This window comes from Hyla sarda, chromosome 2, assembly GCF_029499605.1.
Source record: "Hyla sarda isolate aHylSar1 chromosome 2, aHylSar1.hap1, whole genome shotgun sequence".
In the NCBI taxonomy this organism is placed as follows: domain Eukaryota; kingdom Metazoa; phylum Chordata; class Amphibia; order Anura; family Hylidae; genus Hyla; species Hyla sarda.
Window position 1 is genome coordinate 245,590,793 of NC_079190.1, and position 13,489 is coordinate 245,604,281.

Sequence of the window (13,489 nt, forward strand, 5' to 3'; positions counted from 1 at the left end):
TTCTTTTTTTAAATGTTTTATTTAAATATTAACAAAACAAGACAGTCTGTTAAAAAGGCTAACGACAAATAGTACGGCATTCTCAGTAGAATTTTAAGCTCCAAGCTTAATCTCCAGTTTCTAGAGATGTGTTACAATACAATATAGGCCCATAAAGAGTTCTGAGCTTTAATGTAAACTTGTAGGATGGAAAATCCTGGCAATGTATAACAGGCAGAAGCAGTAAGCAAAAAAAAGTATTTTAGGTAAACATGCTTGTACTCAGCTGGCTAACATGAGTACACACACTTTAAAATACAGTGACCACCCCCCTACCCTCATCCAGACCAGATTTTCCATGACAGATATTCAGTTCCAGCATTTATTATCCATACTGCCCATTTTCTTTGAGAAGGCCACCTTCCTAAACGACCACTTTTTATTTGCGTTTTTAAATTTGAGTGGTCGCCTTAAAGAGGTTTTGATTTATTAAATGTCATTTTGTTCTTTTAAAATCACCAGTAAATGCGTCTTTGACTTTTCAGTCAAAACATTTAAAAAATACTTGTTTTTTTAAGTTATAGCAGCTTCTGTGTAATCTGAATCACAAAAAATATGACCTCCAATGCAGAACCCACAGTTACCCAGCATTCCAAAGGTCCTGAAAAGTAAACTGGCTTAGTTATACAACTGAAAGGAAAAGGAACCACTGCATAACTAGGTTTATCTGGTGTCAGGGAAGTCTACATAGAAAAACTGTACAGATCTCTCACTGACCAGGGACCCAAGCATAAAGTTAGCCACTTTCCCGGCTATTAACTCACAATTGCTGTGGGTCTCAGGAGTGAGATCTGGTCCGATCAACAACTTTTAACATGTCTGATCAACCTGTCAAAAGTTGTTTTTAATGACAGTAACGCTTTAAAAGAAATTCTGTTTGTATTACAAACATGCATTTCCTTGCCATACTCTACTGTAACCACACTCTGGTGTAAAAAGGATAGATGACTATAAAAGGGTTATTTTCAACAGGCTATTTATGGCATATCCACACATATTACAAATGTAAAATAGATACATGTATCTCGAGACTGAGGGCAACCTGAGTTATGGAAACAGCGTAGCTAGCGTGCTAACACTGTTTATGCAACTCCCATTAACTTCTATGGGAGTTATGAAAACTGCAATAAACAGACAGTTCAGCTGTTTTTGGCTTCCTGACCACCTCTGGCCACTGCAAGCAGGCCAGAGTGCCCTTGATCTCAAGAAAGGTGTGGTTCTCAAAGGGGGAACCTGCATTTATCCAGATGGAAAAAGCCATTCAACCACTTACCACATCTATTTCTATTTTCAGTTCTTAAAAAGGAGCAGATCTCTAGTTAGCTTAGGCTTCTTTCACACTGCCACCGTGCCCCATCCAAAACCAGCTATTAGGCACTCTTTTTTTTGCCTTTAACGGCCATTATTGGGACAAGGCACAACAGGTCCCGATGGATCCCATTGACTATAATGGGGTCCGTCGGGTGCCGTTAGTTTCTTAGGGGGAGTAAAAGACAGTGCATGCAGTAATTTTTCTCCCGCTATTTTTCCCTCATTTTTTAACATCCGCTGACTGTGGGGTCACAATGGCAGTGTGAAAGAAGCCTTAGAAGTTAACGTTTAGACCTAGAAAGAGCAGCATTATGGCAGCAATACAACATTTTTCCAATGGCATGCAGTTGTACTATGACTGCTGCATATGAGCTGCATACCCCATAAGTGTTCTAAATTAATCCTTTTTTTTTTTATTTTTTTATTTTTTTTTAACTTGTCAAAACTTCTGGACTATATTGAACCAGGGCAGGGTTTAGGCTAAGTTGCACTGAACTGGCTGTTCGTGGTTGTTTACATGCAGAACATGACAGTCAACTATAAAGTTCTCATATCTACATGCTGATAGTGTGGCACAGGCAGGTATATTCATGCCAAGCTCACTGAGTTACAGAAAAATAGAGAATACAAATGTGGTTTAAGCACCCTAAAATTATTTTCTCAAACAACAGAATACACAGAAATATAGCACATATAAAATAAACATAAAAACATAAAAATGTGCAAATTAAGAGCAATGTCCTCTCCAGTATTTGGAACCAACTTATTAGTGCAATGCAACAAGAGTCTCGGGTGTTAAACAACCACTGCCTTATTAGAACAGATGGTGCATTAGTTCAAAAAGCGATGCAAATTATTTTCTTATTCATTACTGTATATGTATAAAAAGCACAATAATAAGTTTCATTCACCAGAACATCATCGTTCAGTATATCAGGACCACTGTAATAGTAATGTGCCACTAGATATGGGAAGCCCAACACTTGTGATACAATCGTGTTTAACAGAGAACCAACTGTATTATACATGTCACTGGATTCTATAAAAAAGAAAAATATCTGCACAAACAGAACCGAGTAAATCATATGTGATGCAAAATACATTAGTGGTTTCCTCAATTATTAAAATACATCTAACTTAGTGGTTTCTTCCAGTGAAACTTTCAGTTAAAAAATGTGTCATTATTATAAAAAGTTGGGCAAGCACATATCATGCACTTCACTTTGATGTAAATGTTCAGATGTGGACACAGTGATATGTTATTACGGACTCTTTTTCTGTCTGTGCACTGCTAGTGGGGGTGATCCAAACCGTGGTTCAAAGGGGACCTTCGCAGTGGTGATGGACTTTTTGGGTGAGCAAGCTGCAAAAAAAAATATATATATATATATTTTTTTAATTGATACTTATTTCACCCTTAAAAATGGACATCAAAAGTAACAAGTAAAAGTAATCCTATGTTTTGTCACTAGGCCTCACCTATTACAGGCTAGGTAAGGGCCAACAAGTCACGAGATTTCATTGCACATTGAAATCCATTGGCAACTCTGACCGCAATGCAAGTGAATGCCATCACTTCTTGAGCATTGGAGATGAGCTGCTGGGACCTTCATGAAGCATTTTGTACTGTGCATCAGCTTCTTCACAATTCACCTCCCCACATTGATCATAATCTCATAGTATATACTAGCAGTACTCAACTGGCATCCGCTGACCCGACATTCATATGTATCGGTGTCTTTAAGATACTGATACAAATGAATAGCTGAGTGCCGCCGGAGCGAGGGAACACTCTGCTCTCTGCCCGGCCAGCGCTTCCACTATTATGCAGGCGGCGCGATTAGCACTGCCTGCATCATCTGCTCTGGCCAGGCCTAACCAGAAGAGCAGTGGAGTAGCTCGGGACATGCCACAGAAAAGCAGTGTAGGACAGGTAAGTATGCAGGGCCGGGCCATCAGCAGTGGGGGTGAGGTGGGAGATCAATGCTGCAGGGGTCTTGGGGTGGGGATAAATGTTGCAGGGGTCTTGGGGTGGGGTGGGGGATAAATGTTGCAGGGGTCTTGGGGGGGGGGGATAAATGCTACAGGGGTAGGGGGGATAAATTCTGCAGGGGTCTTGGGGGGGATAAATGCTGCAGGGGTTGTGGGGTGGGGGATAAATGCTGCAGTGGTCTTTGAGTGGGGGGGGAGATAAATGCTGTAGGGGTATTGGGGTGGGGGGGGAGATGAATGCTGCAGGGGTATTGGGGTGGGGGGGGAGATGAATGCTGCAGGGGGCTTGGGGTGGGGATGAATGCTGCAGGGGTCTTGGGGTGTGTGTGGGGGGGGTGAATGCTGCAGTGGTCTTGGGGTGGGGGGGGAGATGAATGCTGCAGGGGTCTTTGAGTGGGAGGGGAGTGAATGCTGCAGGGATTATTGGGTGTGGGGGGTGTAGATGAATGCTGCAGGGGTCTTTGTGTGGAGGGGGGGGAAGATGAATGATGCAGGGGTCTGGTCTTGGGGGGGAAGATAAATGATGCGGGTAGGGAGTGTTAAGGCAGAAGGGGACAGAGGGGTCTGGGGGGACAGCAAAGTGTAAAGATAAATAATGCAGGGGTCTTGGGGGGCAGAGGAGTCTGCAGGAGAATTAAGGGGGCCCATTCACATTGAGGACATTCCTCTGGCAGAAATCTGCTTGCAGCAGAGACCAAATGTTTTAATGGTTTTTTGCTGCTCTGTGCATACTGTGGAATCGCCACAGTGGAATTCCCCCAGCAGAATGGACGTACACCGAAAGAACAAACGCGTCCATTCTGCTGGTGGAATTCCACCAGACTGCATTGTCATCTATACAGATGGCGCACATCCGTGCAGTCCTATTGCCAATGGCTTCTGTGGCACCTGCAGCAAGAAGACATTCTGCCAACTAAATGTCCACAGTGTGGAGGAGTCCTTAGGGGTCTGCAGGAGGAGGGGAAAATGGGTCTGGGGGGGGGGGGGGGGGGGGGAGTACAGGGGTGGGATTCTGACAAACAGAGGAAACAGCATCTGGCAGTATAATTATTATTATTAGGGGTCATGATGTCTGACAGGGTTATAATGATTATTGTCTTTATACAGAGGATGAGGATCTACTAACAAAGTAACCAATGATGTCCGGGCATCAGACTCTGCAGAGAAGATGGAGCTGAAAGAAGATAAAGACCAGAGGAAGAAGAAAAGTAAAGACAACAGAGAAGACGTCTCCTGTGAGTCATTATACAGTTGTGTATTTTCCTGATGGCGCCATCAGAGCTGGAGTCACTTGTAATTTCTGCAGTGATGATGGGTGACGCAGTTCATATGGGGGCAGGCTTAAATGGCAGTACTATACTCAGAAACAGGGTGTATGGAGGTATTATATCAGGGGCATGGTGTTTGACAGCATTATATTTAGGTACACAGCATGTAGTAGTATTATACCAGGGGGCGCAGTGTGTGGCAGTATTACACCAGGGGGCGCAGTGTGTGGCAGTATTACACCAGGGGGCGCAGTGTGTGGCAGTATTACACCAGGGGGCGCAGTGTGTGGCAGTATTACACCAGGGGGCGCAGTGTGTGGCAGTATTACACCAGGGGCACAGTGTGTGGCAGTATTACACCAGGGGCACAGTGTGTGGCAGTATTACACCAGGGGCACAGTGTGTGGCAGTATTACACCAGGGGCACAGTGTGTGGCAGTATTACACCAGGTGCACAGTGTGTGGCAGTATTACACCAGGGGCACAGTGTGTGGCAGTATTACACCAGGGGCACAGTGTGTGGCAGTATTACACCAGGGGCACAGTGTGTGGCAGTATTACACCAGGGGCACAGTGTGTGGCAGTATTACACCAGGGGCACAGTGTGTGGCAGTATTACACCAGGGGCACAGTGTGTGGCAGTATTACACCAGGGGCACAGTGTGTGGCAGTATTACACCAGGGGCACAGTGTGTGGCAGTATTACACCAGGGGAACAGTGTGTGGCAGTATTACACCAGGGGCACAGTGTGTGGCAGTATTACACCAGGGGCACAGTGTGTGGCAGTATTACACCAGGGGCACAGTGTGTGGCAGTATTACACCAGGGGCACAGTGTGTGGCAGTATTACACCAGGGGCACAGTGTGTGGCAGTATTACACCAGGGGCACAGTGTGTGGCAGTATTACACTAGGGGCACAGTGTGTGGCAGTATTACACCAGGGGAACAGTGTGTGGCAGTATTACACCAGGGGCACAGTGTGTGGCAGTTGGAGAACGATTATGACTTAACAAATAATGTTTTACAACAGGCAGCACCTATTTCTGGCATGGCACTGCGGCCGCTAGGTGTGAACCAGGTCTTAGGGTTTAGCTCGGACCATCACTGGATGGCAGACCTGGATAAGCGGACCCCTACTAAGAGTAGTTGAGTACCCCTGGCATATACCATACATCCCTATGATTTGCCAGTAAATGCTCAGTGAAATAGCAGTTTATAGAACTGCAAATGGAGAATTGTCTTAAAAATTCATGTACTTCTACAGCCATGACAAGAAAACTGTGACATTTATTATCGTGTCAACTCAATGACTGTACATAAACCATCAGATAAAGATATCACAAAGTTATGAATAGACAAACAAATTCAGCTCTGCTACACCTGCAACTATAGTACAGACTTGCCTGAAATTTTCGCCTTAAAGCTTTCGTCATAAGTGGAGTTAGCCCAGTTCCATTTTCTTTGTTTTCTCTGTCATATAGTGGGGTTCCTCCTGGACTCCTTAAGAAAAAATATTGTGACACTAAATAAAAGGTGGACATTTAAAAAGTTAGTATATATCAAGTTTATGGCAGTGCTAATAGTTAAAGGGGTAGTCCTATGTAAGCCATTACTGATTAATAGAAGTATAATAGTATTCAACTGAGTGGAAAAGACTCTTTTCTGCTCAGCTGAATACTACTATACTTCTCTTTTTTTCTGTTTTCAGGTTTTTCTCTTGTATACATGATGTGTAGTATTTACATCCCCACTTTTTTTAATACCGTAGTCTATTTTTTAAGGATAGGGCGCTTATGAACCGTTGACGTGCCCCGCTCAGCTGCTCGGCAGGGCACCACGTGTTCAGCACCTCAGTGACGCTGGTGTAGCCAGCTTCAGGCGGGGGGGGGGGGGGTTTCGGGAGTCATATGAGCACAGATGAAATATTAAGTGGTGAGTGCAGCCTATTCATTTCTACTGCACAGTATTTTTGGAACTTTGTACTACTTTCGGCGTTGTGCACCTCCACACAAGTGCTGATTAGCGGTGCCTGTCATATCGTGCATGTCTTTTGCCGAGACTTGTTAAGGACCACACAAAAAGTAGTGCCAGTTCCTATTTCTACTTTTATCAATTTTATATTATGTGATAAACAGTTATATAATGTTTTAATAAGGGTTTCTAGGTTTCAGGCAGTTGAAATCTTGAAACAAAAAAAATAAAAAAATAAAACTACATTTGAAAATGTTTTAACATATTTGTCAAAATAATCTGCATTCACTACTATTGTCAGTAGAAACACAAGCTTACCTTTCCATATTAACCTTTCTTAGACGTTGCCTGACATCCAATGGGCTATTAGGTTTATCCCTGTATAAATAATGAGAATACAACATTGTCACAATAAAGTTCTAATAGTTTTGCTTTGAAGATATCCCAATTCAGCGACTTACTTAAAAATATTTGTGAGACGCTTTGGTGGCATGCTGCATGAAACCTTTAGTTTGACACCCTGAAGTGCTGATGTAGTTATCAGGGGAATGCGCTGAATTCCATTTAACACCTTCTTAAAATATAATAGAGCACATATATCAATCAAAACACAATAAAACAGGATATATGTAAAAAAAATACTATGACAAATGTTATAAGATCAGAAAAGCTGGTCATACAAATTAGATTAAAGGGGTTATCAAGGAAAAAAATAAATTTATATATCAACTGGCTCCAGAAAGTTAAACAGATTTGTAAATTACTTCTATTAAAAAATCTTAATCCTTTCAGTACTTATGAGCTACTGAAGTTGAGTTGTTCTTTTCTGTCTAAGTGCTCTCTGATGACACCTGTCTAGGGAACTGTGGAGGGTATAAGCAAATCCCCATAGCAAACCACTTCTACTCTGTGCAGTTCCCGAAACAAGCAGAGATGTCAGCAGAGAGCACTATTGCCAGACAAAAAAGAGCAACTCAACTTCAGCAGCTGATAATTATTGGAAGGACTAACCCCTTAACATTTACGTCCTAAGCATAACCGCGAGCATCGGAGTGATGCCCGGATCATGCGCGGCAGGTACCGGCTGCTGATCGCAGCCAGGGACCCGACGGTAATGGCGGACATCCGTGATCCCGCGGATGTCCGCCATTAACCCTTCAATACAGATCACCGCATCTGCAGCATCACGGTCACTAAAATGGATGATCGGATCGCCCGCAGCGCTGCCGCGGTGATCCGATCATCCAGCACAGCCACAGGTCCCCACACCTGCCTCTGCTGCCTTCCCGGCGTCTTCTGCTCTGATCTTCCTCTGTAGAATCAGGACACCCTAAGCTATTTAATGAAAGTTAAATTATGGAGGCCTGACCACAATTCCTCTTTAACATCGTACATTTTTTTAAATTATGCTGGCTGTAAAAATAAGTGATAATTGTCTATCCCCCCCCCCCCCCCCCCCCCCCACAGCTCCTGTTTCAGCAACCTTCAGTCCCCCACTGGTCACCACTCGTTGCTTCTTTGGCTCACCGGACCTGCCTATTCAGCCCAGCACTGAGGCAGAACACCAATGCTGCCAGGCCCTGCTTAGATGGTTTGTCTCAGAAGTAGCACAGGACTGTGGCTAGCGGGGGGCCGGCAGTTGCTCAAACAGCAGCTGTGTGGGACCAGAATTGGCAAATATCACAAATTTTTTCTGCACCCCAAGAAATTATATTTCTGTAACACTTATTTTTAAAGTGAAAGTGCCAAAAAAAATATATAAAAGAATACATTCACACGTGCATATTTTCTGCTGCAGATCTGCTTCTGCAGATTTTGCTGCTCATTGACTTCAATAGGTTGCAAAATCTGCTAAAGCAGATCTGCAGCAGAAAATATGCACTTGTGAATGTACCCAAACAGTATTATGGATATATTTTATTACAAAAGCCTATGTTGTATAGTTGCATATAACTAATGGAGCTTATCCCTGATGAAGCCATGACCACGTGGAGACATGAAGGACCTGGCCCCATAAAAGGTGTCTGAACATTTCTTAGTCATATTTATACTTCACATATGCATATGACTTCATGACATACTGATATTGCCCTTTTGTGAATGTGTTATTACCAAGTATTTAGGTACTTTGTACTTTAGATTATTTTAATCATATTTTTTGTTTCCTTTGTGTCTAATGTTTTGTAATGTCTTATAATTGTATTTCTTGAATAATTTCTCAGTTTGCACTTATTAGCATTAGTGGGTCAACGTTTCTTCTTTAAGTAAACAGAGCTCAGCCTAATGGAACAACCATTTCAAAATACATGCATACAACATACTGCATGCCATAGCATTGTAAAACCAAATACACATAAAATATAGATACAAACATACAGGTTTCAACTTTTGCATCTATTAATGGGTCTGTATATTTTCATACTATCAAACTGCTAACAACACACATGTAAATAACCCAACAAACTTACTTTTTGTTTGTCTACACTGTCTTTGGTCTTTCTTAACTTGACATTCAGAAGATCCTTAATTGTTATGTGAATGGGTCCTTCTTGTTTTACAGGTAGTGCCTGTCAAATACATATAAAGTTTTTGGAATATAAAATAAAACAAAACACTTACCGTATATACTCGAGTATAAGCCGATCGGTATATAAGCCGAGGCCCCTAATTTCACCCCAAAAACCCAGGAAAAGTTATAGGGTGGGAAGTACATCATCCCCCACATGTCATCATCCAGACCCCCGTCATCATCACCGCCTGTCAACATCCCCCCCTTCATCATTACCCTGTCATCACCCCCCCCTTCATCCAGACCCCCGTCATTAACACCCCCGTCATCATCACCGCCTGTCATCACCCCCCTTCATCATTACCCTGTCATCACCCCCCCTTCTTCATCACCGCCTGTCATCATCACCGCCTGTCAACATCCCCCCCCCTTCATCATCACCGCCTATCATCATCCCACCCCCACCCCTTCATCATCACCGCGTATTAATCCAGTGGTCTTCAACATGCGGACCTCCAGATGTTGCAAAACTACAACTCCCAGCATGGCTGTCCGGGCATGCTGGGAGTTGTAGTTTTGCAACATCTGGAGGTCCGCAGGTTGAAGACCACTGAGAAGGGATTGACAGGTGGAGAGTTCACTCGAGTATAAGCCGAGGGGGGGGGGGGGGGGGGGGGGGTGTTTACAGCACGAAAAATCGTGCTGAAAAACTTGGCTTATACTCGAGTATATACGGTAGCTCAATCATAAGAAATTAGTATTCAAAACAACAAAAGCCTACATGATTTTTGTATACTCATAAGTAATAATGGGCTTTTTACATCATTTCAAAATGTATCCAACCTTTGGAGGTCGAGTGCTTGCCACTTTCTTCAAAGCTGGCAGATGTTTTTCAAAACTTGGAGGTGGAACTGGTGGTGGTGGTGGTGGAGGCGGTGGAGGGGGTGGAGGGGGTGGTGGAGGTGGTAGGGAAGGCAGGAGACCTGCTCCAGCTGCCTCCACCTCAGACTTTCTTTCAGGAGGCAGTGTCTTGGCTTGTTGACAACTACAGCAGCAAGCACTTCCAGATAAACTTGAACTGGTGTCTTTAGTCTGAAAGAAAGAAAAAAAAAAAAAATAGTAAAACATATTTTACACTCTGTTTTTAAACTAACACTAACATATATCTAACTTCCTATAAAAACATATTTTACTTATCTTCCTGCTTAAAAACTGGAGATGTAAGTGCTCACCTGAAGTGTTAGCTGCAGCTTTAGAAACTCAATTTCAAGTCTATGTAAGCGCCGTTTCAATGTGCGTTGTTCACGATAGTAGTGGATAGGTGGCAAGATAACATTTATAAGGAAAACAAGTGGCTGGAAAATAATTATTACAGTGGTGAATGTACCAATGAAATCAATGCATAGATTCTTTGGTTATACTAGAGTTATCTAGAATTGTAAAACATACACTATAAAAATATGATTCTCATTTAAATGCTAAATAATAATTAAAAAGGTCACCAGACTGGTCAGAGGCAGAGGTGTTTCATGATAGATAAATCAATACAAGTTACAGAGGAAAGTTAAAGTGCTGCCACCACAATGCTTCACTGTAGGGAATATATCGGGCAGGAAATCAGCAGTGTCTGGTTTCCTCCAGACATGACACTTAGAATTGGGCCTAAAACTTAACCCCCTTGGGGACTTAGGGTTTTTTCACATTCGTTTTTTTCCTCACCCTTTCACTATTGCACCTACAGACCCATATGATGGCTTTTTTTCTTTTGCAGCACCAATTCTACGTTGTAATGACATCAGTTATTTTACCCAAAAATCTACAGCGAAACAAAAAAAAAAAAGAAATCATTGTGCGACAAAATTGAAAAAAAATAAATAAAAAAAAATAAAAAAAAACACAATTTTTTTTTTACTTTTGGGGGCTTCCGTTTCTCAGGGATGTGGAAATAAAAATAAAAAACAACTACTTGTCCAAGGGACTAAAACGGAGCAAAATCTACTTGTCCCTCATAAAAATCCACTTGTCCTGGTACAAAAATAATTTCAACCCAAATAGTATGTAAATAAGGTTTTTTTATCAATAAAGATTTGATAGGCAGACCAGCATGTCACCCCATTAGGTGGATAGGGTCCCTGATAAGTAAGCACGCCCCATTAATGGAATACTGCAGTGCAAAACAACTTATCCTGACCGCTGGGAAACCCCTCCCCCCGATCTTTTGTAAGGGGCCCCGGTAGGAATGGGGGCTTGTCCGCATGACGCAGTGACCGACACGCACCCCCCCCCCCCCATAGATACATGGAGGGGGCATTTCAGCAGCCGTGTCATGCAGGGACGGAACATTCCCTTCATGCTGTCTGCTGGGGCCTCATACAAGAGATGAGGGGTTGTCCCAGTGGTCAGCAAAATGTGAAACAAAAATTAAAGGGTCTGAAAACTTTATGAATGCATTGTATATAAGCTTTATCTGTATTAGTTATCTAGTTATTTTTGTTAACTGATATGCCTTTATACGGTGACTTGGCAGTCACTTATTATTAAGCAGGCTCAAGAACTGAGGCCACTCTATATGCAGCGGGTGTTGGCTGTATCTTACAGCCGACACCTGCCTCCAACTGCCAAGATTGGAGTTCAGTCTGATCCCAGCAGTTTAAGGGTACGTTCCCACACGGCGTATTTTGCTGCGTATTTGGTGCTGTGTATTTTCCTACCCATTGACTTCAACAAAGAAAAGAAAATACGCAGCAGCAAATACGCAGCAAATACGCCGTGTGGGAATGTACCCTTAAGGAAATCTGTCATCAGTATCACCCGTATTACAAGCCTGTATGACAGGTTAGTGCGGGTGATACTGATGACAGATTTCCTTTAACTCTCTACATGACGTGATTATTACTTACCTGTCCTTAGTCCAGCACTACTTCGTCTCAGGATGTAAATAAGCCAATGATGATTATTTGCTTGTTTTCATCATGTGACAGGGTTTACTAGAGATCATTGTAAAATAAACTGTTGTAACCCTTTGGCTCCCTGCATCTGCTGTACACATCTTTCGGAGATCAGAAACTTCTCTTTTCCGATCCAAGGAAAATGGGTACTTGCACAGCTAGGCTACAGGCAAAATTTTGTTGCCTGCCATGCATTGAAATGAGAACCAGATGGAGTGCTCCCTGGAGTCAAAAAGGCAGGTGAGAAACCCCCTTTACCCCCAGCAATAACAGAAAATAAAATAGATTCATTAAGTTCACTTACCTTTTTCACACTGTTATGGCTCCACAAACATAAAGATATGAAGCCTTTTACTATGGAACTCGCCACATTTCTTATACTGTGAATGCTGAGCCATAAAGACTGGAGCAAACTGAAGTACCAGGGTAGCTTATCCTCTGTCTGTTCTTTTACCCTGTAAACATTAAGAATAAAGTAAGTACTAAATGAGTACCCAGCGTTGCCCCGTCTTTCTACCTAAACCTTGTGGGAGAGGAAAAGCAGCAATATATATTACTTAATATGCACAACTGTGTAACTTGTAAGGATGGATAGCTGCGCACTATATAGAGAGATAGATAGTACCAATTGTGCAATGCCTGATGCATGTAGACCAATCCCTGTATCTGGTACAGAGTAGACAGGCTTACTTAGCAGCTTTAAAACTGGAACCCTCTGTCTTCTTTGCTGTCCATTGTTTCTGCTTCTTCCGTTTACCTGGTCTTCTGCGTGCTTGCAGGAACTTTGCCATACTCTATAAAGACAGAAAGTATAGTTTAAAACATTTAGAAAGACTGTCAAAATGGTGGTCCTATTGTATTGCATTATAAGGGTGGTTGTATTATTAGCTATTTTTTTCCCCATTTTTTGACCAGTATTCTGGTTGTACATTTAGGGTACGTTCACATGTACGCAGATTTGATGCACAGGATTTTCTGCTGCACAGCTTCTAATCGGCAGTTAGATATCCTGCGCTATGTGTGAACGTACCCTTAGTTGGTCTTTCCTTATAGTTGGTCTTTCCATAGCAGACAATGGCTCAGTTGAGCGAAACCTACATTGGGGTTTGCACCTACCTGGGTGAGGCTGATGACACATGTTCAGACTTTTGTATTTACTTTCTATTTTCTATGAACCTACCTGTAATTCTGATTTCATTATGCTTCTTACTAATTGTATGGGTTTCTCTATCTAGGGGACTATTTTTGGTGCCATTCATTTGTGCATTATTATTTTATTACTGACTTTCAATAAAGATTTGTTTATTTTGTTGTAGCGTTTTAGTTTGGGAACATTGGTGGAGATTCATCAAACCCTGTCCAGAGGAAAAGTTGCTGAGTTGCCCATAGCAACCAATAAGATCGCTTTTTTTCCTTTTTAACAAGGACTGCAATATGTAAGAAGTGATC

At 42.4% G+C, this 13,489-nt stretch overlaps 1 protein-coding gene across 5 annotated transcripts in view; it reads right to left on the reverse strand.

Moving 5' to 3' along the window:
* PRR11 (proline rich 11) overlaps positions 1-13,489 on the reverse strand; it is a 22,467-nt gene continuing 8,978 nt past the window's right edge. For 4 of the 5 annotated variants that reach the window (XM_056556842.1, XM_056556839.1, XM_056556843.1 and 1 more), the window contains exons 2-10: positions 12,731-12,834; positions 12,345-12,495; positions 10,325-10,447; positions 9,936-10,184; positions 9,052-9,150; positions 7,045-7,157; positions 6,902-6,961; positions 6,016-6,112; positions 1-2,713 (exon numbers count right to left, since the gene is read on the reverse strand). In XM_056556842.1, coding sequence (XP_056412817.1) covers positions 2,642-2,713; positions 6,016-6,112; positions 6,902-6,961; positions 7,045-7,157; positions 9,052-9,150; positions 9,936-10,184; positions 10,325-10,447; positions 12,345-12,495; positions 12,731-12,831 — 1,065 coding nt within the window. In that variant the 5' untranslated portion in view covers positions 12,832-12,834 and the 3' untranslated portion in view covers positions 1-2,641. The remainder of the gene's footprint in view (positions 2,714-6,015; positions 6,113-6,901; positions 6,962-7,044; positions 7,158-9,051; positions 9,151-9,935; positions 10,185-10,324; positions 10,448-12,344; positions 12,496-12,730; positions 12,835-13,489) is intronic. The other variant, XM_056556840.1, reaches the window with a different exon arrangement.